General features: G+C 38.0%; 1 protein-coding gene across 1 annotated transcript; it reads right to left on the bottom strand.

Moving 5' to 3' along the window:
- On the bottom strand, positions 1-25493 carry LOC139725576 (polyunsaturated fatty acid 5-lipoxygenase-like). The gene is made up of 11 exons (XM_071636665.1): positions 24909-25493; positions 22138-22266; positions 11532-11629; positions 10579-10711; positions 9487-9582; positions 7982-8196; positions 3849-4108; positions 1957-2057; positions 1358-1531; positions 704-867; positions 1-115 (listed from the first exon to the last, which is right to left on the bottom strand). Exons 1-11 carry the CDS (start codon positions 25491-25493, stop codon positions 1-3), a joined length of 2070 nt encoding a protein of 689 aa, XP_071492766.1.
- Positions 25494-25694: the final 201 nt, after the last annotated feature.

A 25694-nucleotide genomic window follows, 5' to 3' on the forward strand; every position in this document is an offset into this window, starting at 1 on the left:
CTAGATGCTGATAGCGTTAGGGATGTCACTTGGGTGAAGGCAAGTGTATTTCTCTTCTCGTGACAGGTTCCTCTCGTCAATCATCCCTCCAATCTTCTCCAGGTCGGCTTGGAACCTGTGGTATGAGAGAAACCAATCATTACACCCAATGTCACCAACTTTGTACGTGCCAACACATTTTATTTATTTCTCATTTTTCCTTCATTTATTTATTTATTTATTTATTTATTTATTTATTTATTTATCTATTCAATTATGTATTTATGTATGTATCTATTTATTTCTTTTTTTTATTATTTGTACACGTTCCCTATGGCATCAATTGTGACTGGGTAGTCTAACTTTACCGCAAAAGTGCGTCAGATATACTCAACCAATGAGCAAGATTCTTATATCACAGAAATGGGCGGAATCCCTACTTTCGGAAACCGTCCATCCCAAGTTCGTGCGACCCTCCGTTCCCATATTGCAAGACGGCAAAATATGCTCAAATTCGATTTGATCACCGCTAAAACACATACTTGACTCCAGGGTCCCAGGTTTCATAAACGTGTTATCCTGCAGCAACAACTGCCACATTTCTATGACAAATATGCTTTCAGCCAATCAGATGTGACGATTTTAGTAGCTTATAACAACTATCGTAACTTGTTATTGATAATAAGTTTGGTGAAAAGGGGCCCACGAGGCAGGTGGCACTCACAGTTTGAGCGAGGAACAGCCATGGGGGTCGTACAGGTAACACATCTCGAAATCTCCCAAAGCCTTTGTGTCCCGGGTGCTGAGCAGCTTGGTGAAAGTCATGACGCTTAGGGTCTCTTCTAGGTCAGGTAGTTGCTGCAAGATGTCCTTCTCCGTCAAAGGAGTCTGGACGGGATTCCCGAGCGGGATTAGAGAACAAAGTTTTCTATGCTATGAACCACTGATGAAATTGCCCACCAAGAGTTTCCCAGAGAAGTACTTGTCGTTTGTTTCTTTGTTTGTTTGAACGCCATAGAGTTAGATAACAGGTGATAAACACAACAAACATTGTCTAAATCAATCCAGCAAATGTCGAAATTTGGTCAATTCGTTGTGAAATGCCAGGGGTGGATATAAATCTGCGTTTATTCTATTGCATGATTTCCATTTTACGTAAGTCGCATGCTGGATTTTCTCCGATCCTAGTCTCAAGCGAGGGTGACATTCCAACGTACCAACAATGTACATTACGGGTCCTAACCCTTTTCTTAAAATTCAGGAGCAAATATCATTATGTTTAACAAAGGAGGACAAAATAAACATTAAAAGACTGTTTCTTTAGTATCGAAAATATAAAAACGAGAAAGAGAAAAAACTGTTTATCCCTTGAACACACCTTGTCGCGAGGCGGCTGGCCGTGCAGCCTAGCGGGATAGCTCGGAGGGAAACCATACTGGTCGTATTGACCAAAGTTGGCGGCTGCATGGCCCGCGCTGCAGATGAAGACAAAGTTGGTAACTGTTTCTGCCACTTCATCAGTGGTGAGGAACTGGCCGCTGTTGGGTAGTCCCTGGGACGGACAAAAATTGTAACAAGACATGCAAGCTGAATTCCGTAGTGACAGTGACATTCCCATTTGTAGACAGGAATGAACAATGATTTCCTTTTTTTTTTTAAATAAGATCTCTCTTTCTATATGCTCCTCCGATGGAACCAATGAAAAACCAGCCATTATAGAATGTTATGATGTGGCAATTTGAATTTTACAGGACCACAGACTGTTCAATGATTTCCAAGTGTGTCAGTTGAATTCACGGTGCTAAGTTACCAATCGCCTGAATTTGAATGAGAGCCTTGTGTGCTTGTATAAAACGTCTTTATGTTTGTTTGAAAAGCATAATTCATTCAGTCATTAATCACTAATATCTGGAGAGTTCAAGAAGGTCCGTCATCAAATAGAACAACAATATAATCTGAAGAGAATGCCACACCTACCTGCATACCAACCGTCGCCTCCTCTGCATTTTTCGGCTCCCCTCCAAGAAACCTACCCCATTCCTGCAACTCTTTGTCTTGTTGGATCTTCTCTGATGAATCTATTGAATAGCATAGAGAACAGACTAGTGACAGCTCTTTCCAATGATCATCCCGTTTTCAGCAAGTTGCTGTTTTTAAATACACTTTCAACGATTTTAGAAGTGAATTTCTTTTGTTCACACTCAAAGCTCATTTTAAAAACATGGTTGGTGCACGGGGGAAAAATAGCCAAAGACGTTTCATTATCAAACTAATTCGGGATATTTATTGTATAGTAAGCCTACCCAAATGATGTTTACGTGAATGACCTAATGCATTTCAAGTTTTGTGGTATGAAGACGGGAGACGTAATCGTGACATCGGGTGGAAAGATGATTCGCCTTTTCATCTCCCTGTGCCAGATTAGCCATTCAGGATTATTTCAATTTCATTTTCAATTTCAATTTCATTTTTTGTTCATATTTCTCAATGCAAAAATACATCAAATAAAACAGACTTAAATATCCAGATAGGAGGCATAATATTACAAAATGAAACAGGGCATACATGATATCCAGCTATATCCTCGGAGACATATATATAATATTGCAACATAAATATAGTGGTCGATCTATGAAAGTTGGAATCTGAGCATGAATGCTAAAGAAATATGAAGGAACATAATTAAAAGCAAGATTGTCGAGCGTAGATCCCAGTTAAAATCATTATCTTCAGGCCTGTAACTAGGATTAATGGGAGCATTCAGAATCAGAAAAAGTGGAACATTTTAGTTCAAGTTTGTGCTTAGTTTAGTTATTAAATTAAATAGGGGCACAAAACACAATATTTCTCGTGCCACTTCCGGGTTTCATCGGCTGACAAAAAAACAACAACAACAACAAGCAAACAAACAAACAAACAAAAGCCAAGTTAAGGACCTTATCATTCACTGCATGGCCTGTCGATACTGGACATCCAGAGCTTGTATAACCTGATAACTGCAAATTTGAATCACACATCTGATACGGAAAAAAAACCCCAAACTTTTTAAAGTATAGTTTACGAAGGCAGCTTTTTGCTTTAATATGTCTGGATATCAGAATCAAATCTGACATAAAAGGTTTGTAACGCTTATAAAATAATCCTTGAAGGAAGCACTTGGCCGCATAACATGGGGAAGATCCGAAGGCTCACAGACTCACAAACATATAAACACAACCCGGTTTTGAATGAATTTGATCCTGCCATTAAAAAAAAAAAAAAAAAAAAAGGTGGATGACAGAAATCAAAGATGAAGATGAAAAAAATCTGATAGCCAAAACAAGAAACAGAAGGTCTAAGAAACGGGTTCGAAAAATTACCTAAAGTCACTCAGTAGTTTGAGATGTCAGGTCTGAACGACTGATTCACTTAAGATTTGACGTGTCTACTCGAGTAAGGAAAGAAAGCAAGTACCCATTGACTGACTGCATTAGATCGATAAGCGATTAGAGGACATTTTGTCCCGGATGAACACTCAGCTGCCTCTGACTAGACCCTACGAACAGGAATGTTGATCAGTATAAACTTCGTTTCACTTATCTATTTGGTAAGCACTGACTTTGTGTTGATATATATATATATATATATATATATATATATATATATATATATATATATGTGTGTGTGTGTGTGTGTGTGTGTGTGTATTTCTTTCTAATTGATATGTTTTACTCAAGAAAATAAGAGTTACCAAGGCTCCTTTCTCTCCCTCTCCCTCTCTTATTCTTGATTGAAAGCAATCATTTCACTTATCTTGAATTTAGCCTTCTTCATTACATCTCGCTCTCATTTCTCCTGGATTACAGCCATGCAGACGTCCAGTGACTAACCGTAGTAACTGTCAATGATGCGCTTTACGTAGTCGAAAATAGCTCTGCGAATAAGCACCGCGTCGTCTCGGTAGTGGTAATTTGGAAGTACTTCCGGGTCAGCCACTCTCCTGTCCTCAAGGTCAGCGAGGAGGGATCCCTGCACATCGAGTCGCCATTTCTGCCACCTTCGTCTGATGATTTCGAACATTCCGATACGTCCAATGGCCATGGTGGTGTCCACCCACCCATTTTCAGAAACCAGCTCATTTACGGCAAGACTGAAGGCCAGAATAACAGAATATAAGCTTATATTGTACGTATATTGTAGGGCCTTTTTGCCATTTTCGAAAAACAACTGTTTGAATTGGTACTCCTAGCTAAAGCACGATGCATATTATTAGTTATTGATCCAACGATTTCAGGTGAATATAACTAGATATTGTTGAACAAAGTCAGGGGAAAACACAAACATGTAACTACAGCTATATAAGATCAAATATTTTCTATCGCTTTTAACACGTGTAAATGTACAATAAACTTAAAAAAAATATTTTTAGGACGTTCAGAAAGTTATGAATATGGAAATCATTCTAAGCCCATTTTGAATTATCTTCCATGAGGCGCGACAAATGATAACTTGTTTCACAATTAACAGATAGATGGTACTACGCCAGTAATCTTTTTCGGGAATATTCCATTATTCCCTTCCGTCAGGTAAATGAGTTCGTATTTTAAGCAAAGTTTGTATTCGTTTTCATTTTGTTGTGGTTACTTAGGTTGTTGACAGAGGCACGGTTTTCAAATGGCCAAATACAATTTGTCAATGAGCTTGCAAAAGAGATAACTTTTCCTCTATTTTTTCCCTCTCTCTCTCTCTCTCTCTCTCTCTATATATATATGTATATATATATGATATATATATATATTTGCTTTGTCGGGAAAAGCAAGTGTCTAAATTGTTAAAATCTCGCAAAACTAAAAAAAAAAACCTAAAAAAGTAATACCTCATGAGGCAATATTTTGTTAGATATTTAGCATTATTTTTATTTCATTTTGCAGTTGTTTTGTCATTGACCGGAGGAGTGTTAGTAGATTCTTCGTTGAATTATAGGCGTAGACTTTTTAATTGCTTTGCAAAAGGACAAATTTCTAGATACACCTGTGTGCCCATTCATTTGCCTAAAGTTATGTTGTGTAGCTTCATTGGCAACATCTTGTATGGTTTACTATAGTTCAGTTGGGTTTGGCTATCAAAAGGACATATCTCAGAAACCATCATCGGATGAGAATCCCAGAATACCACACCAAATGTTATAGATAGGACATTGGCAGACTAATTCAGTAGTATGCAAAGATGTTTTGCGTCGAGTTGAAAAATACATGCTTACATAATATTTATATGCGTATATATGATATTGTAATTGGTATAAGATACGAATTCACATAAAGATATATTCAGCAAAAAAAAATATAAACAATTTTTCAAGCTCATATTTCCAATAGAATACTAAACTACATGTTGATAGAGGCAATTTAATTGACTATCAACATGGTAGGTCGTTAAATCTTTATACATGAGTTAACACATCTGTCTTTTTTCATCCAAGGCGCAAAAGTAAAAAATTGCAAGGATGAACAAGATTAATTCTTATTCATGCGTACGTGATCTTCCATATAACAAAGAATAAAAGAGAAACTAGAAATATCACTGAAGGTGATTAATACCCCCGCCCCGTGACGACAGTCTTACCCAAGGAATGATCTTTCCTTGATCTTCTGCCATTTAAATGCCGTTACCATGGCAACGCAGCTTCCGACACGTCCGAAAAATATGTCTTGCACATCTTCCCACCAAGACTATTGTGTGTGCCACATTTCATAAGCTTTTGTCAAAAACTGAGGAAGTAGTTAAATCCGCAAGATCTTTCCTTGATCTTCTGCCATTAATATGCCGTTACCATGGCAACGTACTTTCGGGTACTGTCAAAAAATGCGTCTTGCACATCTACAACCAAAGGCACACATCTGTACCAAGTTTCATGGAAATTGGGCAAAAACTGAGGAAGTAGTTTGCAACACAATATGTGAGCTGTTACCATGGCAACATACTTTTTGTCACTGTCAAGAAATGTGTCATGCTGACCTATATCCTAAGACAAACATTCAATATGAATTCCATGAGAATTGGAAGAACACTGATGAAGCAGTTTTGCCATGAAGCATTTTGCCCTATATTTTACCAATAACATGCCGTTACCATGGCAACGCACTTTTTGCCACTGCGGAAATATGTGTCTTGCACATTAACATATTCAGATGAACATCTGTACCTAATTTCATAAAAATTGATCAAAACTGTGGGAGGAGTTCGCGACGCAAGATTTGTACCCATTTTTGCCCATAATATGCCGTTACCATGGCAACGTACTTTTGGGTACTGTCAAAAAATACGTCTTGCACATCTACAACCCAAGGCACACATCTGTGCCAAGTTTTATGGGAATCGGTTGAAAACTGAGGAAGTAGTTCGCGACGCAAGATTTGCAACGGACCGACCGCCCGACCGCCCGACCGTCCGCTGATTCCTATATACCCCCTTCAAACTTCGTTTGGCGGGGGTATAATAAAACACAATAACAAACACAGATTAATTTGGAAAAAACTACCCATTGATCTCTATGTCTTTGAAGCCACTAAAGCTAAAGAAAGGCAAGAAATCACGGAGAAAAGGAAAAATCTTCTGTCAAACCAAAATTCAAATGGCATTACAGAAGGGGCGATATTAACAAAAACAGTAGAAGAATTTGAAATAAAATGTTGAATTTGTCTCATGAATTCGTAAATTCCTAAATTAAAAGAGTAAAATATTTTGTGTCCATTTTATCACCTTTGCGGCTTACTTCCTTTGTCATTTGAATTTGAGTTGACAGACATGTCGTATTTCCCCTTTATTCTCCCATTTTGTTCTTGTTTGAGGATATACAGAGATCCCTAATTGTCTTTTTTATCATTGCTATCTTGGAAGGCATTTGCAAATGAATGACTAACTGCCAAATTCTACATATGTTAATTTTGTGCCCTTGAGGACAAAAACGAATGTGTTCACTCATTTCACTCTTGTATCAAACTACCAGGTAGATAGCCCATTAGACAAACTTTAGTATGGTATACATATCCGACGCAAAGATTTTTATCAACATCTTTTATGAAATATCTGCACTGGAAAACGTGTTAGTTATCTTTCTTTTTTCTGAGTGTACAGACAGATATTTGAGAGTACATGTACGTATGTGGTCGTATGTGAATGTGTGTTCAAAGGACACACACACCCATGGCGCGACATTTGCCCAATAATTCCGATAAACTGGGCTCATTGCTGAAAATTCAGTTTATTGGTCGATAAACAAAGTTTTTCGAGACAAAACTGCATTTATCGAGCGATAAACTCAGTTCACCGATAAACTTTGTTAATCAACTGAAAAGAGGATTTATGTCTATCGTGATAAACTTAGTTTTTCGCTCGATGAACAGTGTTTCTCTCCAAAAACTTAGTTCTGTCCATCAAGCAAAAACTAGGTTTATCGAGAAACTTTGTTTATCAAGCGAAAACTCAATTTGTCCATAAACTGTTTATCAAGTGAAAAACTATGTTTATCGTGATAAACTTCGTTTATAACTCGATTTAACAAAAGTTTCTCTCGAAAAACTGAGTATATCGACTGATAAACAAAGTTTTCAGCGATAGACGAAGTTCAGGGCGGTGAGTTGGCTCAGTCGGTAGCGCGTCTGCCTCACGATCACTCGGCCCGGGTTCGAACCCGAGTCTGAACTGAGCAATGTTGTGTGTAAGCATATACCTCTAGCAAGAGGCAAAACACTCTGTCCCTCGGATAGGACATAAAATGGAGGTCCCGTGTATGAGAGTAACAACTCATGCACGTAAAAGATCCCGCTTCATTCATTCATTCATCGTAAAGAGCAGGGTGTTTAACCCGGTGAAGTGGTCCCACCTCAAATCCAACTGGACCCCATGGAAGACCACCTTATTAACGTAGCTGACTATGGGCTATCCAGCCATCTTCTCAGATGGAAAATGAACAAACAAACAAACAAACATATTAATTATGGGATAAATGGCGCGCCATACACACTTGTTTATGGCGAGGAGAAAGAGGAAGTGAGGAGCTAGGAGACGGAAGACCGGATGGGATGGAGACAAACATCGATGCGTTGCCAAGGCGATTGATTCTCCTACATAGTGAGTGAAGCCCAGATGGACAGCCGACTCGTGGACCGAGGCATCGGCGTTGTTGAAGTAACACTTGGCCAGGAGCCAGGTGTACTCGGGATCAGACGGGTAGAAAACCTGTTTCATTTAAAATATCAACGTACAACTACCATTATCAACTTTATCATCATCATCATATTTGAGTTATTTGGTCATTTTAGTAATAGAAAACAGCAAACTTAATAGCCTAGATAGACGTTTGACATCAAAGCTTCACTCTTGGTTACCTGATTGTTGCAGATTTTACTCGGGATCGGTTAATATTTTTGAGAGGTACACACAGTAAAAATGAGTGGCGACACAGCTCAATTAAGTTTCCATGTGGACTTTATTTGAGAGGCGTTTGGAGCCGATCCTCTCTCTTAGAGCGTCAGAATCCAAGTCTTGTTCTCTGCATGTTACACAACTTGTAATCCACTTCATGCATTCAGTCACGAGGGTTACACTGTTACACCAGTTACACTGCTCTAACACACTTTGAATGGGTGAACGGGGGTGGAGTCTTTGTGTTAAAGAGGGGTTTTAATTGGGCAAAACTTTGGCTGTTATAGGAACAAAGGCAGGACTAGTTTTATAGAGGAGGTAATATTCTTGGATTTGATTTAACAACAATTCTAGTAGATGGGGGAAGGGCAGGATGTTTAGGTTTGGCTTAGCCTGGTCGTAAATTAGATGGAGCTAGAAGGATGAGGTGGAGAGTATTGGTAGGGGTCATTGACTGGTCTGAGGGGAAGAGATATATCCGGTCATAGTGGAATGGGAGGGAGTAGTGATAACTTTGTGTATCATTACACAATAGTACAAAATTCATGACAAAATAAACGCTTTCTATTAGGGACAGCTGGCGGCATGTCGCCTGTTTTACATGAATGAGCTATTGAAGGAGGACGTCTTAATTTCTCTGAACACTAGCATGTCATGATGTACTACACAACAAGTTGTGCATATTAGGGTAGCAACAAATATAATTAAGATTCTTTCTCAGTGACATAAGGCAGGCTGGTTGAAACTTCGAGGAACACGAATCTGAGGATATGAGGTTTGCTAATATTAATCGACGGTAGCTTATCGTCCTACGGGTGTCTCCAGATACCTAGCTAATCTCCTGCCTCTCAACACGACGTCACTCGTGGCAATTCTCGATAGCTATGAGGACGTCATGACTTTAATTTTATTTCATTCTGTGAAACACACATCAACACAGCTTCTCGGTATTATTCTCTGGTTCACAGCTATTGGGCATTGAAAAAAAGATTGAAAAGTCATTGTCAACCGAAATCTATTTCCCGCACTTTAGGTTCGCACTTGGCAACTGTGCGAAGTAGGTGGAGCCAAGAAGGTGTGCCATACCTCCTTGATTGAACTTACTGGATTGTTTGGGGCTGGATCTTGGAAGAGCTGGATTGCTATTGGCATCAGGTGCTTGGATTTATCGACGAAGAACAAGGCCATGGGAGCACAAATCTGAGAACAAGAGTGTGGATGATTGATAGAAGGCATCACCATTTAGTACATCGATGGCTAAATAATGATTATAATGATAATAGAAATAATACTAATACTAATACTAATACTACTACTCCTACTACTACTATTATTATTATTATTATTATCATTATTGATATATCTGAATGATGATAATAACAATAATTATATTTATTATTATTATTATTATTATTATTGCTATTACTATCGCTACTACTAAAACTATTATCATCATCATCCATGATACAAATCGGTGAACTGGAAAATTCCTTGACGTTTTAGAACAATAAAGACCAAAACGTCCTGAGCGCCCTTCAGACTGAGTGGCAGTGGCTCAAACGAGTCACAAAACTGTTCTCTTCTTGACTTTTACAAGTAGGCCTATGTCCAATTGAATATAGGCCTATGAACAGGCATTATCATTTACCTATAGATATACCAAAACCTACATCGATATAGTAACCCGAAGAGGACATAACCATTGCCCTTCAATAATCATCTCACTTTCAGTAAACATGTTAAAACGAGTCTTTATTCGACAGAGAAAGGATTCAACAAAAAAATTTATGTACACATTGTTAATCCACTTTAAGGTGACCTGACGTTGAATGAAACACAGTCCATAGATATTGAAATGTGATGACAGCCAACCCACTCCTTGTGTGTGCGTGCGTGTGTGTGTGTGTGTGTGTGTGTGTGTGTGTGTGTGTGTGTTTAACATGCAAAAGACAGCGGAACAAAAGCGATGGAATGAGTATATCAAGACTGGTTGATAAAAGATGATGAGTAAGAAAACAGAAATAATCTACGATGCTTATGTATTGAAATTTCCTAGTTGTATCTATCAAGAATGATAAAAAATCGCAAGCATCGATTACAAAGCTCTAGCTCTTATCACGATCGTCATCAATACAATGTTCTTTGTTGTTTTATTCTCGCCAAAAAAAAAAAAAACGATGATGGCACTGTGCTCACCGTCCTTCCGTCCGTACACGGGAGGTCCTTTAAGAAGTCGTAGTTGACAATGAAGAATCGTTTCCTTGCGATGGCCTCGTCGATGGTCATGTTCTCGATAAGCGGCTGAACGTCCCTTTCGCTCACTGCGAAACTACAACGTGTGATAATGGGACTGACGTGAGGTAGATATTAATCTCTCTATTAAAACGTTTGCATTTCTCCATCTGGTCAAGTTCCATACATTGTATTTATATGGGCTACACATTGTATGTTTACAGCATTTGATACATGCACCATGTTTTTAACATTTCTTTTACTTGCTATTGGGATGTCTGTATTCCGATTTGCTCATCTTCACAAGGTGCTGATTTCTCCTCATGATTAATGTTGACAAGCAGGGTTGCTCAAGTCATCGTACAAGTCTTGCTACTATGCTAGCCAGTCAATATTGGTAAAAAGTACAGAGGGAACAACCAGGAATCATAAAATATCATTTGTCCTTTTAGTGGTAGTAAGCTGAATTATCTTGCGTGCAATCACCAACGTTATCACGATACCCAGTGGAGTCGCTGCTCGGACAAAGAATAGTTTAAAACCTGTTCTGCGTAGAGAATGATCCATTGAATTCTATTCTGTTGTTATATCTTGATAAGTCAACAACAAGCAACAAATTTATTGAACGACTTTATTTCGAGCTTTAGTTTACCATCAGCAACCAAGCATAAAAGCTGTGGGGGGGGGGGGGGGTACCTACATAGAAAGGGGTGTAAGCTGTGGGTGCATTAATCAGGAAACTGTTGTAAGCATGAACTGAAATACACTTTCCAGCAATCTGCCTGATTCATACTTGATTCTTGATGGTTGAAGAAATTGTTTTGCCTAATTTCCTTGGTTTAATGTCTAAACACTGATACAGAAACGAAAACAAATCTGAATTATACTATATGAGAAAAGGAGGAAGCCATTTTTACTTGTCGGGAATCTCGGTGCAGAGTCGTATCTGAGTCGGGTTACAACCATTCAGCCGCTGGTTACCGAACTCCACGTCAGATTTCCACTTTGTCATCCCCTGAGGAGTTTTAGTGAAGCGAAAAGAGCGAGTCAATCACGAACCATTTTTTTTTTTTTGATTTAAGTAAAACTTTTGATACAATCGATCATCAAATTTTGATTCACAAATTATCTAAATTAGGTATAAGAAGGATAGTTCTTTCCTGGTTTAAAAGTTATCTTTTTAATCGTTATCAATTTGTTTTGTTTCAATTTAAAACTTCTTCTTATTCCTATATTACTTGTGTTGTGCCCCAGGGTTCAATCCTTGGACCTATTCTTTTTTTTTTTTTTGGATATACAGCGTGTCCCAGAAAAAACGAAACCCGGTTTCCATGCAACTTTTTACTATCTAAATCATACATTTTCTTTATAAGATATACATCAATGGAAAGATAAACTTTTCTTCTTTTATTTGATGTACAACTTAATGTTCATCGTTCATGCATAACTGAGTTAGAACAATGAACAGTGGTGCTACCAAATTTTCATTTGCACGCGCAAATGACTTTAAGTGAATTTAAGTGAATTTTTCCAGACTTTTAAAGTTACGTTTTCGAAAAAGAAAGTTCATAACCCAAATATTCATATTTTCTTCTTTCATATGAGATCTTACGCGTCAAATATGAATAACGCATGCTTGAGAAAAATTTGCATGAAAACATGCTTCATTTCTAGCGATTCTAATACGGAGAGCCGAAAAACAAGCATTCAACTCTACCGACTTAGCATTAGACAATGGGCTCATCTGCACCATTGAATTCACACAAAACAACCGCAGTGCTACAGTGAATGTTTTTTTTTTTTTGGGGGGGGGGGTATTTACAGAGAATGCTGTATGAGACGGAATGCTCTTTGTTGTCCTCTATTTAGTATAAGCTATGAGACAAATGACCAATAAGTGAAGACTAATATCGTGAATATTCTCAGGTTGCACGCAGTCCAATGGCTATGGGAAATCAACATTACAACAATGATACACATCTTGATGATTTTGTACCCCAAACTTATTTCACTGTTTTCATTCCTCTCTACATTTCCCTCACGCGCGATTAGTCCTTCATCACTGACAGGGTTTTGAAGTTTTTGAAGGGGGAGGTGAAGCAGAAAGAGAGGGTACATTACTTTATTTATCACTGAACTTGCGCTTCTAACATTTCAAAGGTGTAAGTGCAGGGCAGAAAATCGTCTTTTTTTGGGGGGGGGGGGGGGGGGCTCGGATGTTTTTTTTTTTCGATCCGTTACTCCCACCCCACATCCCCAAACATTCCTCTGATGAACACACTTTGCTCTGTAGTTAGCTGCATGGACAGGCAAGCTCATGATCATGTGATAATTTACGACCCTATTCATAACCGAACCGTCTGTAGCAATCCCTTTTACCCCCTCCCTTCATGTTTGTGTAAATTCATTGAAGCATGAAGGTCATTTTTATCTGCCAAGTTGGGTAGGTGTTGGGAAAGCTAACTGGCTCCTTATTTACTATCTGGGTAAAATTAAAGCATATTTTCAAATTACATTTTCTCGCGCAGGCGTTGATCATTTTTTACGCGTGAGATATCGTATGAAAGGAAAAAGAATGGTTATTAAGGCTATGATTTTATTTCTTTCAAAAGATTGCTGAAAAAGTCTGAAAAATTCATTCAAAATCGCCATTTGCTCGTGCAAATGAAAATTTAGTAGCACTATTGTCTATTGTTCTAACTCAGTCGTGCACGAATTTTGAACAATGAGTTGTGCATCAAATGAAAGAAGAGAAGTGTATCTTTCAATCCATGTACATCTCATATAGCAAATATATGATTATGATCCCAAAGAATTGCAATGAAACTTGGTTTCGTTTTCTTTTTTTCTGGGACACGCTGTATATGAATGATATTATTAAATCATCAAATCTTCTTCATTTCATATTATTTGCAGACGACACAAATATATTTTATTCAAACAAATGTATAAATACTCTTATTAACACTCTGAATACCGAATTGTCCAAGGTATCTCTGTCGTTCAAGTGCAATAAGTTGTCATTGAATGTAGATAAGACCTGTTTAATGCACTTTTAGAGCCCTCAGTCTCGTATCAATCACAAAACAGATATCTTTATTGACAGTGTACTTATTAGTGAAAAGAAATCCACCAAAATCTTAGGTGTTATTCTGCATTCAACTTTGAGTGTTTGACTTGGAATGAACATATTCAAAAAATATGTACTTCGATTTCGAAAGCGATTAGTATACTTTATAGGTGGAAATCAATTTTCACAAAGAATGATCTTTTAATATTTTGTGCAATCCTTTTGTTCTACCGCATATCAATTATTGTAATATTGTATGAGACAACTGTAATAAATCAAAAATTGATTTGTTATTTCATTTGCATAAAAAAAGCCATCCAAATTTGTACACATTCACTTTATTTAGCCCATACCGATCCTCTATTTAAATGACTGAAAATATTAAAAGTAAATGATTTTCATATTCATCAGTCCGCTATTTTTATGTTCAAATGCATCAACAATTTACTACCGTTCTTCCATAATACTTTCATCTCAAATAGGAAAGTACACTCTTATCCCACTCGTCATTGCAATGACATTCATCTAAATAACCCGAAGTTACTTGTCGCTCATAGATATATTCGACACAATCAGCTGACCATGGACCGGATTTATGGAATTTTCTGCCCTAAAAAATTAAAGCATGCTCATCATTTTTTTTATTTTAAAGCAAACATGAAAAGGCACATTATATCAAATTATGGGAATTAGGTGATATATCTGATTATTGTAACAAAAACAAGATAAATCTTCAATGTTTTGATACCTCCTCCCCCCTGCCCCAGTCTCCTTGCATCAAACTATTCAATAAACATATTTCAGTTTTCTTATCTTAATCTTATCTTAGTAGAATTGTATTTTCCTTATATCATTATAAATCTCCGAAAAGGTTCAAAGTATTTCATAATGTAATGTGTCAGCGTTTTGGTGTTGTTTATTATGTGAGATCAAATTCTGGTGCAATGGGTATACAAAATACGAGAGAGTGTGTGTATTAGTGGAATGAGAGTTAGAAAAGAGAAGAGAAAGGGAGAGAGAGAGAGAGAGAGAGATGTGCAAAAATATCAAACGCTATTTTTGTATATACATGTATTGTAGAAATTCGAATATAGTATTCATTTATTTATTTAGAGATTTGATGTAATGTGCTGTGTGTAGATTGAATGTATTTTGATATGAGAGTTAATATTTGGGAAGAAAAGATAGTGAGAAAATATTTTTTTTTTTTGTATCAAATTGATTATTTTTGCCGTGTAAAATGTGTTGATTTGAGCTGTATAACAACATCTGTATCAATAAGTATAAATGACCGGTACACATAATTAACATAAATTCAATTTATTTTCAATAATTGTTGAGAATAGTGATATTAGATATTGTAATTGTAATAGGCCTATTTGTTTTTTGGTTTTTTTATTATAGGTTGATCTCATTGTGCAATGGTTAAGATGAATAAGATTGTTTTTTTTGTTGTTGCTCTATGCATTTTTTCATTGCTACACTGTATCTTGTGTGTATTTCTAATGCATTCATGGTCCTTTGTTAACAATGTCTGTAATTCGGCCTCTAATGGGCTGCGATGGATATTGCTGAATAAAACACCTTTTCAATTCAGTTCAATTCAATTCAAATGAAAAGCCCCTAGTACCGCGCGCCTGCAGGGCTCTTTCACTTGCACCAGCACTCACCTCACTCACCTCATTCTCTGTACATATAGTTTCTATCCAATTTGTAATGTCGTAATGTGATGCCAGAATGTCTCTGTTTTTTCTCTTCATTTGTTTTCGATAAGTATTACATGATGTATGTTTTGCCCATTTTCTTTTTTTTTCTTCTCTTTCAAGGCTGTCGTATCTTCAAGCTGTAATAAATTAACAAGCATTATTAAACAGTCCAAACAAATGTATTTTTCTAAAAAGATAGATAATGCTCAAGGTAAAAGCTCAACTATATGGAAAATAATCAATGAAAATCTAAATAAGAGCAAATCATCATCTGATTTTCAAGTATTTCATAAAGATGGCAATACCCTAAGAAATCCGGTTGATATAAGCAATATGTTTAATGAATACTTTGTACATATTGGTCCGCAACAGGGCTCTAAAATCGATAAGAGTAATTGTGATTTCGCAGATTTTCTGCCACAACCAATAAATTCAATCCCATTTTTAAACCTCACTGACTTTATTGAAATATTAAGAATTGTTCGCGCCTTTGAAATTAGTTATTTTGTCAGTCATTATGAAATTAGCACCCACTTACTTAAGCAGATCATAGGTAGTATTTTGTCTCCCTTAGTCCATATTCTTAATCTATCTCTTTCTTCTTGTATTTTTCCATGTTCCTTCAAAATTGCTAAAGTAATACGGATTCATAAAAAAGATGATCCAACATGTGTAACTAATTACCGTTGTTACGGTCAAGTTCACACAAATGAATGCAAGGCGGTCACAGTGAATTGAAATGAACAAATCTTCCGGAGCTTTATTAGGAATTTGCTTAACAATCAGTTTCCAACCGGAATAATGATAATTGTTCAAAACATTACAGCGAAATTAACCATAACAATTGAATGTTAGATCGGATCGTTTCAACAAAAGATAACTCAGAGACAGATTATGTAATACCTGGCCAGGGTTTTACCCTAACAGAACCAACGTCGGGGCCCAACTCATCTGCGACGTGACGGGGAGGCGACGCCAGACGCTATCATATCACGTGGAGAGCGCGTCGATGCACGGGGACGTCGTCGAATCAGCAGGCGACGCTATCTCACTCAGGTCAGCTTGCAGCTCCGCGACTACGCCGGGTAAAAGGGCGTTGGCTGCCAGGTGCGCGTTGCCACTCACACAGTCTCGACGCCCTGGATCGACCTCGGCGTGGCTCCCACTAGTTGCCGTGTAGCAATCACAGGAATCACAGGTGGGCGTTGGCTCCAGACCGCCTGGTGGTTCGCCTGGCCAAGTCGACGAAAACCTATCGACGCCGTCGTCGTCGAAGGGAAACGGGCTAGAAGCAGGTTGGCGTCTCCTGGATTATCCTGCTATTTAGCACTTTAACTCAGTCCGCAGGATACTTGTCTCAGGGAGAGCAATTCTCCCAAGACCATGGACGGGACGTTGAGAAAGTTATAACGGTCCTCTCTAACCGGAGTCTGATTATCGACTGACACGACCAATGCATTTTAACATGAACATTATTACATACATGGAAAATTCCGTCAGGCACGCCCAGCTTAATATATTCATAACATTAAACTCAACCTGGGCGAAGTGTGTAAGGCTGCGGTTCAAAACGAATGACTCAAAAGGAGATTACGTAACTGGTGGTGTTTACAAACATTCGCGATCGCGCACGTGTGATCGCATGCACATGATCATAAAACATAGAACGGCATTGGTAAGTGATTATATGGGCAAATTCGTAACACCCCCACCCCTAAGAGAGAAAATATTACTTTGAAGTAATATTTTCGTTGTATATCAAAACACGTTACAACTTTCAACAACATCATTCTTCATAATTTGTAACAAATTTCAAACATCAGCTATTCATATTATACTGAACTTCTTAGGTTATCATCACTCACAATATAATGGCTTAAATGCACACACAATATACATTATTTAACCAGTCTGGATTATGATAACACGGGAACATTATCGCATGTGTTTCACAACATTGTCTCTTCACTTTGCTATAAGTTTGGCATTCTGTCTGTATCATGACAGACCTGTATTATAATCTTCTTTCATGTTTGCACATAATGTTTTCATACAAACACCGGTAACAGTTTGGGGGGGGGGGGGGGGTAATTACTGTAAACGTTTCCTGTTAAAGGGAAACACCATAATATATCAAAAGGAGCCATTTTATGTCTCTCTTACAAAATACTTTTGTTGGTATCATGTCCTTCCACAAAAAAAAACAACAACAAACATTTGAACATTGTTTGTCCATTCTTTCAAATTCATTTCAATCCTTCCAGTTTGGAATGCGACACAACCTAGTATTTCTCATGATTTCAATTTTCTCTTCTTTTTTTCACTCACAAAAGGAAATGGCGGGAAAGAAACTAACCGTGTGTCTAAAACTTAAGACGTTTGCACACATAATTAACATTCCCTTTCTACTTTTTGCTTTAACGAAAAACTACACTCCTGCTTGAGTTTTCCTAATGCCAACGTGACCTCCCATGGGAATTTCCTGAGCAACTCTCAGTATCTCCCTACGATAGTACACTGGCAACACTATCCGCTATACCACTGACCACTGACCACTGACCACTGACCAGCTTCAATCTCGGAAACAACAGTAAGGAGCCAACGTTCAAGGGTTGGATCTTTTTGCTGCGCTGCAATCAGGGAAGAACGACAACACTTGTCATCACTAGACTGAGCAGAAACATCATCGAAGTTAGCAGAAAACGTGTCTGCCAACCGAACAGAGTCATCTACAGACCCAAAATCATCTGCCTCGTCTTGCTTCGCCTGACCTGACTGTGACCTTGTCACCACACAAACAGGAAATACATCCGGGAATTCTTCAAGCAACTTTTCAGTTTCATGGTCAACTACCGGATCACTTGACACAATTGGTGAGACTGAGACCTTTCTCCCAGCCAAATCGTTCCCCATCAACAAATCAACCCCATCCATGGGTAGACCGGGAACCACACCAACCATAACTACTCCAGTGACTAAATCACTCTTCAAGTGTATCCTATACAAAGGTACAGAAACGTAGGTTCCATCAATACCCTGTATCAGTGCACTAGCACAAGATGAACCATCAGCAGGCAATTTATTCACATCACCTACAAGGAGAGACTGTGCTGCTCCGGTGTCCCGCAGGATTCTCACCGACTGCACTGCACCGTCATCAGACTGCCAAGAAACCACACCCTTTGACATGAAGCCATGGTAACACTCAGACATGTTATCTACACTTCCAGGGTTAATATTTCTTTTTTGTTACGGTCAAGATCACACAAATGAATGTAAGGCGGTCACAGTGAATTGAAATGAACAAATCTTCCGGAGCTTTATTAAGAATTTACTTAACAATCAGTTTCCAACCGGAATAATGATAATTGTTCAAAACATTACAGCGAAATTAACCATAACAATTGAATGTTAGATCGGATTGTTTCAACAAAAGATAACTCAAAGACAGATTATGTGATACCTGGCCAGGGTTTTACCCTAACAGAACCAACGTCGGGGCCCAACTCATCTGCGACGTGACGGGGAGGCGACGCAAGACGCTATCACGTCGAGAGCGCGTCGATGCACGGGGCACGTCGTCGAACCAGCGGGCGACGCTATCTCGGTACAGCTTGCCGCTCCACGACTACGCCGGGTAGAAGGGCGTTGGCTGCTAGGTGCGCGTTGCCACTCACACAGTCTCGACGCCCTGGATCGACCTCGGCGTGGCTCCCGCTAGTCGCCGTGTAGCAATCACAGGAATCACAGGTGGGCGTTGGCTCCAGACCGCCTGGTGGTTCGCCTGGCCAAGTCGACGAAAACCTATCGACGCCGTCGTCGTCGAAGGGAAACGGGCTAGAAGCAGGTTGGCATCTCCTGGATTATCCTGCTATTTAGCACTTTAACTCAGTCCGCAGGATACTTGTCTCAGGGAGAGCAATTCTCCCAAGACCATGGACGGGACGTTGAGAAAGTTATAACGGTCCTCTCTAACCGGAGTCTGATTATCGACTGACACGACCAATGCATTTTTAACATGAGCATTATTACATACATGGAAAATTCCGTCAGGCACGCCCAGCTTAATATATTCATAACATTAAACTCAACCTGGGCGAAGTGTGTAAGGCTGCGGTTCAAAACGAATGACTCAAAAGGAGATTACGTAACTGGTGGTGTTTACAAACATTCGCGATCGCGCACGTGTGATCGCATGCACATGATCATAAAACATAGAACGGCATTGGTAAGTGATTATATGGGCAAATTCGTAACACCGTCCCATTTCCATTCTTTCTAGTTTCTCCAAAATACTCGAGAGAATTGTTTAGGCTGTATGGATTTTTATGTCAGAATGATTTCTTCAATCCTGATCAATTCGGTTTCCGAACTAATCATTCAACTGATCACGCGCTAATGCAGTTATTCGATAGAGTATCGAATGCCTTTGCAGATCGTAAACATGTAATTGGTATATTTATGGATATGAGCAAGGCATTCGATACTCTTGACCACAAAATATTATTATATAAGCTACGAAATTACGGGGTTTCGGGGTACTGCACTTACTCTCTAAAAAAGATCGAGTGAAAATTTTCACTCTAAAAAGAGTGAATACAAAAAAGAGTGAATTTCGAGTGAAATTGGAGTGAATTTTGAGTGAAAATGCTCATTTTCACTCATTTTGGAGTGACGTCAGGGATCACTCCAAAATCTTCGAGTGATCCCTGACGTCACTCCAAAATGAGTGAAAATGAGCATTTTCACTCAAAATTCACTCCAATTTCACTCGAAATTCACTCTTTTTTGTATTCACTCTTTTTAGAGTGAAAATTTTCACTCGCTTTTTTTTTTTGAGAGTACATGGTTTGAAAACTATTTATTTTGTATTGATTCAGTATCCTCGATTGCATTACCTGTAACAAGTGAAGTCCCCCAGGGTTCAATCTAGTCCGTTATAATTTCTAATCTACATCAATGATATTTCAAGCGCATCATCCATGTTACAGTATATATCATTTGCTGATGATACAAATGTGTTTTACTCACATACTGACCTAAACCACCTAGTTACTACGTTGAACAATGAAGTATACCGAAATTATCTACATGGTTTAAAAGTAATATACTGGCACTCAATTTAAGCAAAACTAATTTTATTCATTTTAAATGTAAAAAAGCTGATTTACCAGAATATGAATTGTCATTATTATTATTATTATTTATTCGGCAATTCAATATACAATGTACAATACAAGCTGATATAAAATACAAACAGAAAATCGTAAATATCATGGCTACTACTAAAACACTGATCAATTCAGTGCTTATTTACGTCGATGTAGGGCAATTTGTCAATCAGTTGCAATGAAAATATCTCGACGGAAGAAAATCATGAATTTGAATAACTCTTGTATTGTTTACTCTGTATAATGCTTTGATCCTGCCATATATATCGTATTGCAACATTATTTGGGCAACCCACAAAATAATGTAACACAGACCGTACACTTCTTCTGCAGAAAAAAAAAGCAATTCGAGTGTGCAGTCGAGCACGTTCTCGAGATCACACCGACCCATCGTTTTTCCAGCTTAAATCCCTTAAGATAAATGACATAAACTTTCTCCAAAAAGCTATATTTATGTTTTGCCTCAAGTCAAACCTCTTGCCTCCAATATCTAACAAAATATTTCGGTCAAATTCAGAGATTCACCCTTATCCTACCAGATTATCCACAAATTTGCATTTATTTAACCCCAAAACTGCACTCGCGCATCATTTTATCAGACACTCCGGCCCTGACACTTGGAATTCCCTTTCCACCGAAATTAAAAACATGACCACTATGTATTCATTTAAGACGGCTGTAAAACTTCACCTAGTAAAGCAGCATTCCCCAGGATAACATTTTGATTTCTTTCTTGTTATGTGTTATAATCAAATGTATATAAACATGTACGGGATGTATGATGCATGTATGTGCGCATACACATATCTATCTATTTATCTATCCATATATATATTATAAACATGGGTATGTCTGTGTATGTATAGGATAGATACATAATAATGAGCATGTATATGTATGTGTCTATACCATGTGCCTTATTTACTGTGCACATTTAACAACGATATATTTTGTTATTTCATGTCAGATAACCTCATGTAGAATGCTTTGTATTCATTCATTACTATTTTCATAGTGCATATATTCGGTCATTACTACGGCAAAGGCAACTGAACGTGTTAACTTTAATAGTAGATTCATCTATTATCATTACTATTATTGTAAAGTAGTTGGAGTGGTACACATACACTCTGTAATTTTCCCTTTCCCCCTACCCTTCCCTCTCTCTCTCTCTTTCCCTTATTCTATCCAGAGTAGCTAAGTATAGGGTCTCCATACCGTCAAGCCTCGGCTTATTTTGGAGACCCTTCTGTTCAAGTTCCCTAAGCTGTTTGTATTTGTTTTGTTTTGCACTAAAAACTATGTGTCGATACACTGTTTCTCATATATGACTTGAACACAATTATATCTGATGTAACGGAATTAAGAAGAAATAAATCAACAAATCAAATCAAATCAAATCATATAAAAAGTTTTAATTTAGTTCTTTGGACTATGATACGGCATGGTTATGTTTCGCTTAAAATAGTATCAGTTGTGACCTGAGGGGGAAAAGAGGAGGAAGACGAGGAGGAGGAGCAGGAAGAAGGAAGAAGGGAAAGGAGGAGGAGAAGGAAGAGAAGATACGGATACTTACAGTTGGAGGAGGAAGTAGATGATGCTGGTAGATGGTTTCTATGTCTTTAAGAGACTCCCACTTGTCCGTGGCGAAATCCACTATTTTGGCCTCCACCTTCAACGCCACCGCATTGCGTACAAGGTTCCACTACGATTCAGTTCAGTTCAATTTATACATTTAGTAATAAAAATCGTTTGGATATAAAATGTTAAAAAATGTAGCAGGTACAGTTCTGAGAAAGCCAGAGGCATGTTAAAAAGAATGTACCCTTGAAAACAAATCGTACACATATTGCAATTTAAACATTGAAACACCAAAATGATAAAGGTTACCAACAATATGAAAGGAGCACAGAAAGAATAAAACATATTAAAACAAGCACAAAATTAAAATTGACAAAAGTTACCGAAAACATCAAGGGAGCATGGAGAGAATAAAGCATACTAAGACAGAGGACAAAACAAATAACACCTCATGAAGCAAAACAAACAAAACAAAACGACGTATAGAACGAGACTACAAATATACGTGTTCATAGTACGAGAAAGCATTACCGATTGCAGCACATGTCAAATACATGATAAAAAATGTAATTCAAATTTCATATTTTGACTAAAATGAGGAGAAGGCAAGAACATATCGTAGTTTTTCCTTGAAATTGTGCAAAGGCAGCTTTTCCGAAATTCCGGAGTTCCAAATATTAGATCCATGAAACCTTATCGTTTGTTTTTGGGCACGAGTTGTTCGGAAACAAAATGGATAAATATTAGATGGATGCCGTGTGTTTTTTGAGTGAATTTCATTACAACGTTTGAAATAATCCATAAAAACAGATGGAAGTTTATTATGTATGAACTTATGCATAAAAATTCCAGTCTTATACAAAACCAAATCGGACAGAGATAAGACGCCGAGGCGTCGAAATAGATCATGTGTATGCGCACGATAATGTGAGCCAGTAAAAAGACGAATAACTTTCTTCTGTAACACCCCACTAGTCTCTTTAAAAGGTAGGCAGATGCACGACCCCATATGAGATTACAACAGTTATAGTAACGTAATATAGTGGTGTTGTACAGTGCATGCAGGGCGTTTAATGGTAACATCGTACTTATCGTATGCATGTTACCGAACAGAGACGGGTGAGAGATGCTATTGCTTGAGTATGTTGTATCTTGGTAGGCCCATCTCTTGTCATCTGTTTCGGTTTTATTTCATCAACAATATCATGCCAAGTGTGTTTACAGAGTCACATATAGGTAGGTAGGACATGTGCATGCACAGGAACTTTTGTACCTCCAAATTCCGGGCTACAACTCTTGGATAAAACTATTCGGTTCACACAATTCCTTCTGAGCCATTAAAACCTGCAAACAATAATTGTATAAGAAACAATGAGAACCCTTCATTTTGGATCATCATTTACATGTGGTATCGTTGTATGTTTGAATCTATCTTAAATACATGAACGTAGCGTCTAAAGTTTGAACAAGAATCATGGATTGGGCGAATACGTATTCTTGTAAAAATGTTAAGCACAAACTATGCAGGAAAACATTTTTTTAAAGAGTGATGATACTCACATCCTCATTGAAGGAGAAGGACTCGTCAGATGGTAGATGCGTACTCTGAAATAAAAAAAGTTTTATTTCTCATCGTTAATCACATACAATATATTTATTGCACTTCTTTTTTCTCTCTCTCCCTCTCTCTCTCGTTTTAGGATGCTTAGATGCACTGTTGCACTACGTTTGCAAAATTTCAAATGAAAGCAAAGATAATAGCTTTTGTACAAGCATATCCTGCCAACGTATTACCACAACCCTCTCTCTCCCTCCTTCCCTCCTTCTATCTTTCTATCTTTATCTATCTATCTTTCTTTGTTTCATTGTTTCTTTCTTTCTTTCTTTCTTTGTAAGACCTTTGTTGAAATAATGCATACTGTTTGTTTGTATTCGAGTTAAAAAAAATAAACGAACAGAATAAATTTGTATAATGGACATGTGAACATGTACAATTATTACGGAAAGTTGTTATGACGAGTGTCACTGTACAGGCGTGCTAGCCTGGAACCATTTAACTGCACATTACTTGAATATGAGACCTTTCTGAATCAAATAATTTTCACACAACAATAGATAATACTATGTACTCTTAGATGAATCCCACAAAAATTGGAACAATCATCCCCCACCATTCCCACTGATTCCTATTGATCAGTTACTAGCCATCCCCTTTAAGAAGTACTCCTAGAACAGCCCAAAAGAATTCAAATGCTATGAGTAGTGCTTAGCAAGGCTTTCAGATGTCATCGTTTCTTGGCATCCTAGTGTTCCGTACAATTACTTTAAATCCGTTTACTTTTGTCAAGAATTTTCAATTAATTCCCCATAGACCTTCCAATTAAATATCTGTTATATGATAGCCAAAGGATCGAATCATGAAAATTTCCTTCATTGATATTCTAAATTTGAATTTACAGTGTACTATACCTTCATGGCTACGCATGAGCTTTTGCAATTGTTTGCTTAACAATCGTCCTGCTCAATAAACAAACATTCCATTCACATCAATTCCTTCTGTATTCTTTCGTTGATATGATTTACCTGTAGATTTTTGTTAGTAATTATATGTTATACAATAATATTTCATGAATTGATGCTATATCAATCTATCTATTAATTTATTTCAACAGCGCCCCACTGCAAATTATACCACACTCAGATTATACTGACTTGACCCTCTAGCATTTATCCTACCTTATACTAATAAACTTCAGCTAGATTTACCATTAGCATAGTTGTCTGATGGTCCTTGTGGACACTGTAGAGTTTGGCCTTCCTCTGCAGCTCCCATTTTCTCTGTAAGCAAATTTTGTCCTCCTGAGGTAGAACCATGTCGAACTCACGAATTTGCAGCCTTCTATCGGCTGGTATCCACCGATTGACGGGGAACTTGTGGACCACTTCGGTATTCAGAGCCTGGACTTCGATGTACTCACAATACCAATGGTTGAGCAATGCCCATTTGTCTAGCCAAATCTCGATGAAAGCCAGAGGTCCAAAGTTCTCATTGTCGATGTAGATATCGAATTCGTCTAATTTTCCCCTCTTGAAATCGAAAAAGAACGCCTTGTCCAGCTTGAAGTCACGTGTTCGAAAACCATCCGTGTTGTAGAAGGCGATGTAGACGTTCGCATTCGTTCCCATGCCAACTCGATCGCCAGTCTTGACGAAGACTTTGTGGTGAAGACCTCTTGGAGCTATAGATGACCTGTTGCACAACGGTATTGCTCTTCCTAAACGGTTTAAAAGTTTCCTAAGCTCATGACCCCAAAAGGTGAGAGAGAATATTCGCTGAACTACGTTACTCATGATTGTGTCGATATTGTAGTCTGCAAACCGCCCTACCGAAACTCCTGAACTGACGACACCCGTAACAGAGATGGAATATTTATGCTGTATTGTTAACTGAGGAGGTGACTGATGCGAAATATGTGAGTCAATCTTTCTGAAGTCATGGATATGAAGTCTTTCAAAGCATGCCACGAGCCCACTCAGCCGTCCAGTGCTTGA

This window comes from Diadema antillarum, unplaced genomic scaffold, assembly GCF_040938485.1.
Source record: "Diadema antillarum isolate AM-2024a unplaced genomic scaffold, OU_Dant_1.0 seq00000049_RagTag, whole genome shotgun sequence".
Classification (NCBI taxonomy): domain Eukaryota; kingdom Metazoa; phylum Echinodermata; class Echinoidea; order Diadematoida; family Diadematidae; genus Diadema; species Diadema antillarum.

Bases quoted from the DNA above. Each gene is read 5' to 3' on its own strand.
- LOC139725576 (XM_071636665.1), bottom strand. From the start codon at position 25,493: ATGAGTAACGTAGTTCAGCGAATATTCTCTCTCACCTTTTGGGGTCAT. The intron at 22,267-24,908 runs GTAAATCTAGCT...ACTGAATCGTAG, and splicing joins ATCAGACAACTATGCTAATG to TGGAACCTTGTACGCAATGC. The intron at 11,630-22,137 runs GTAAGTATCCGT...AAAACTCCTCAG, and splicing joins ATCTACTTCCTCCTCCAACT to GGGATGACAAAGTGGAAATC.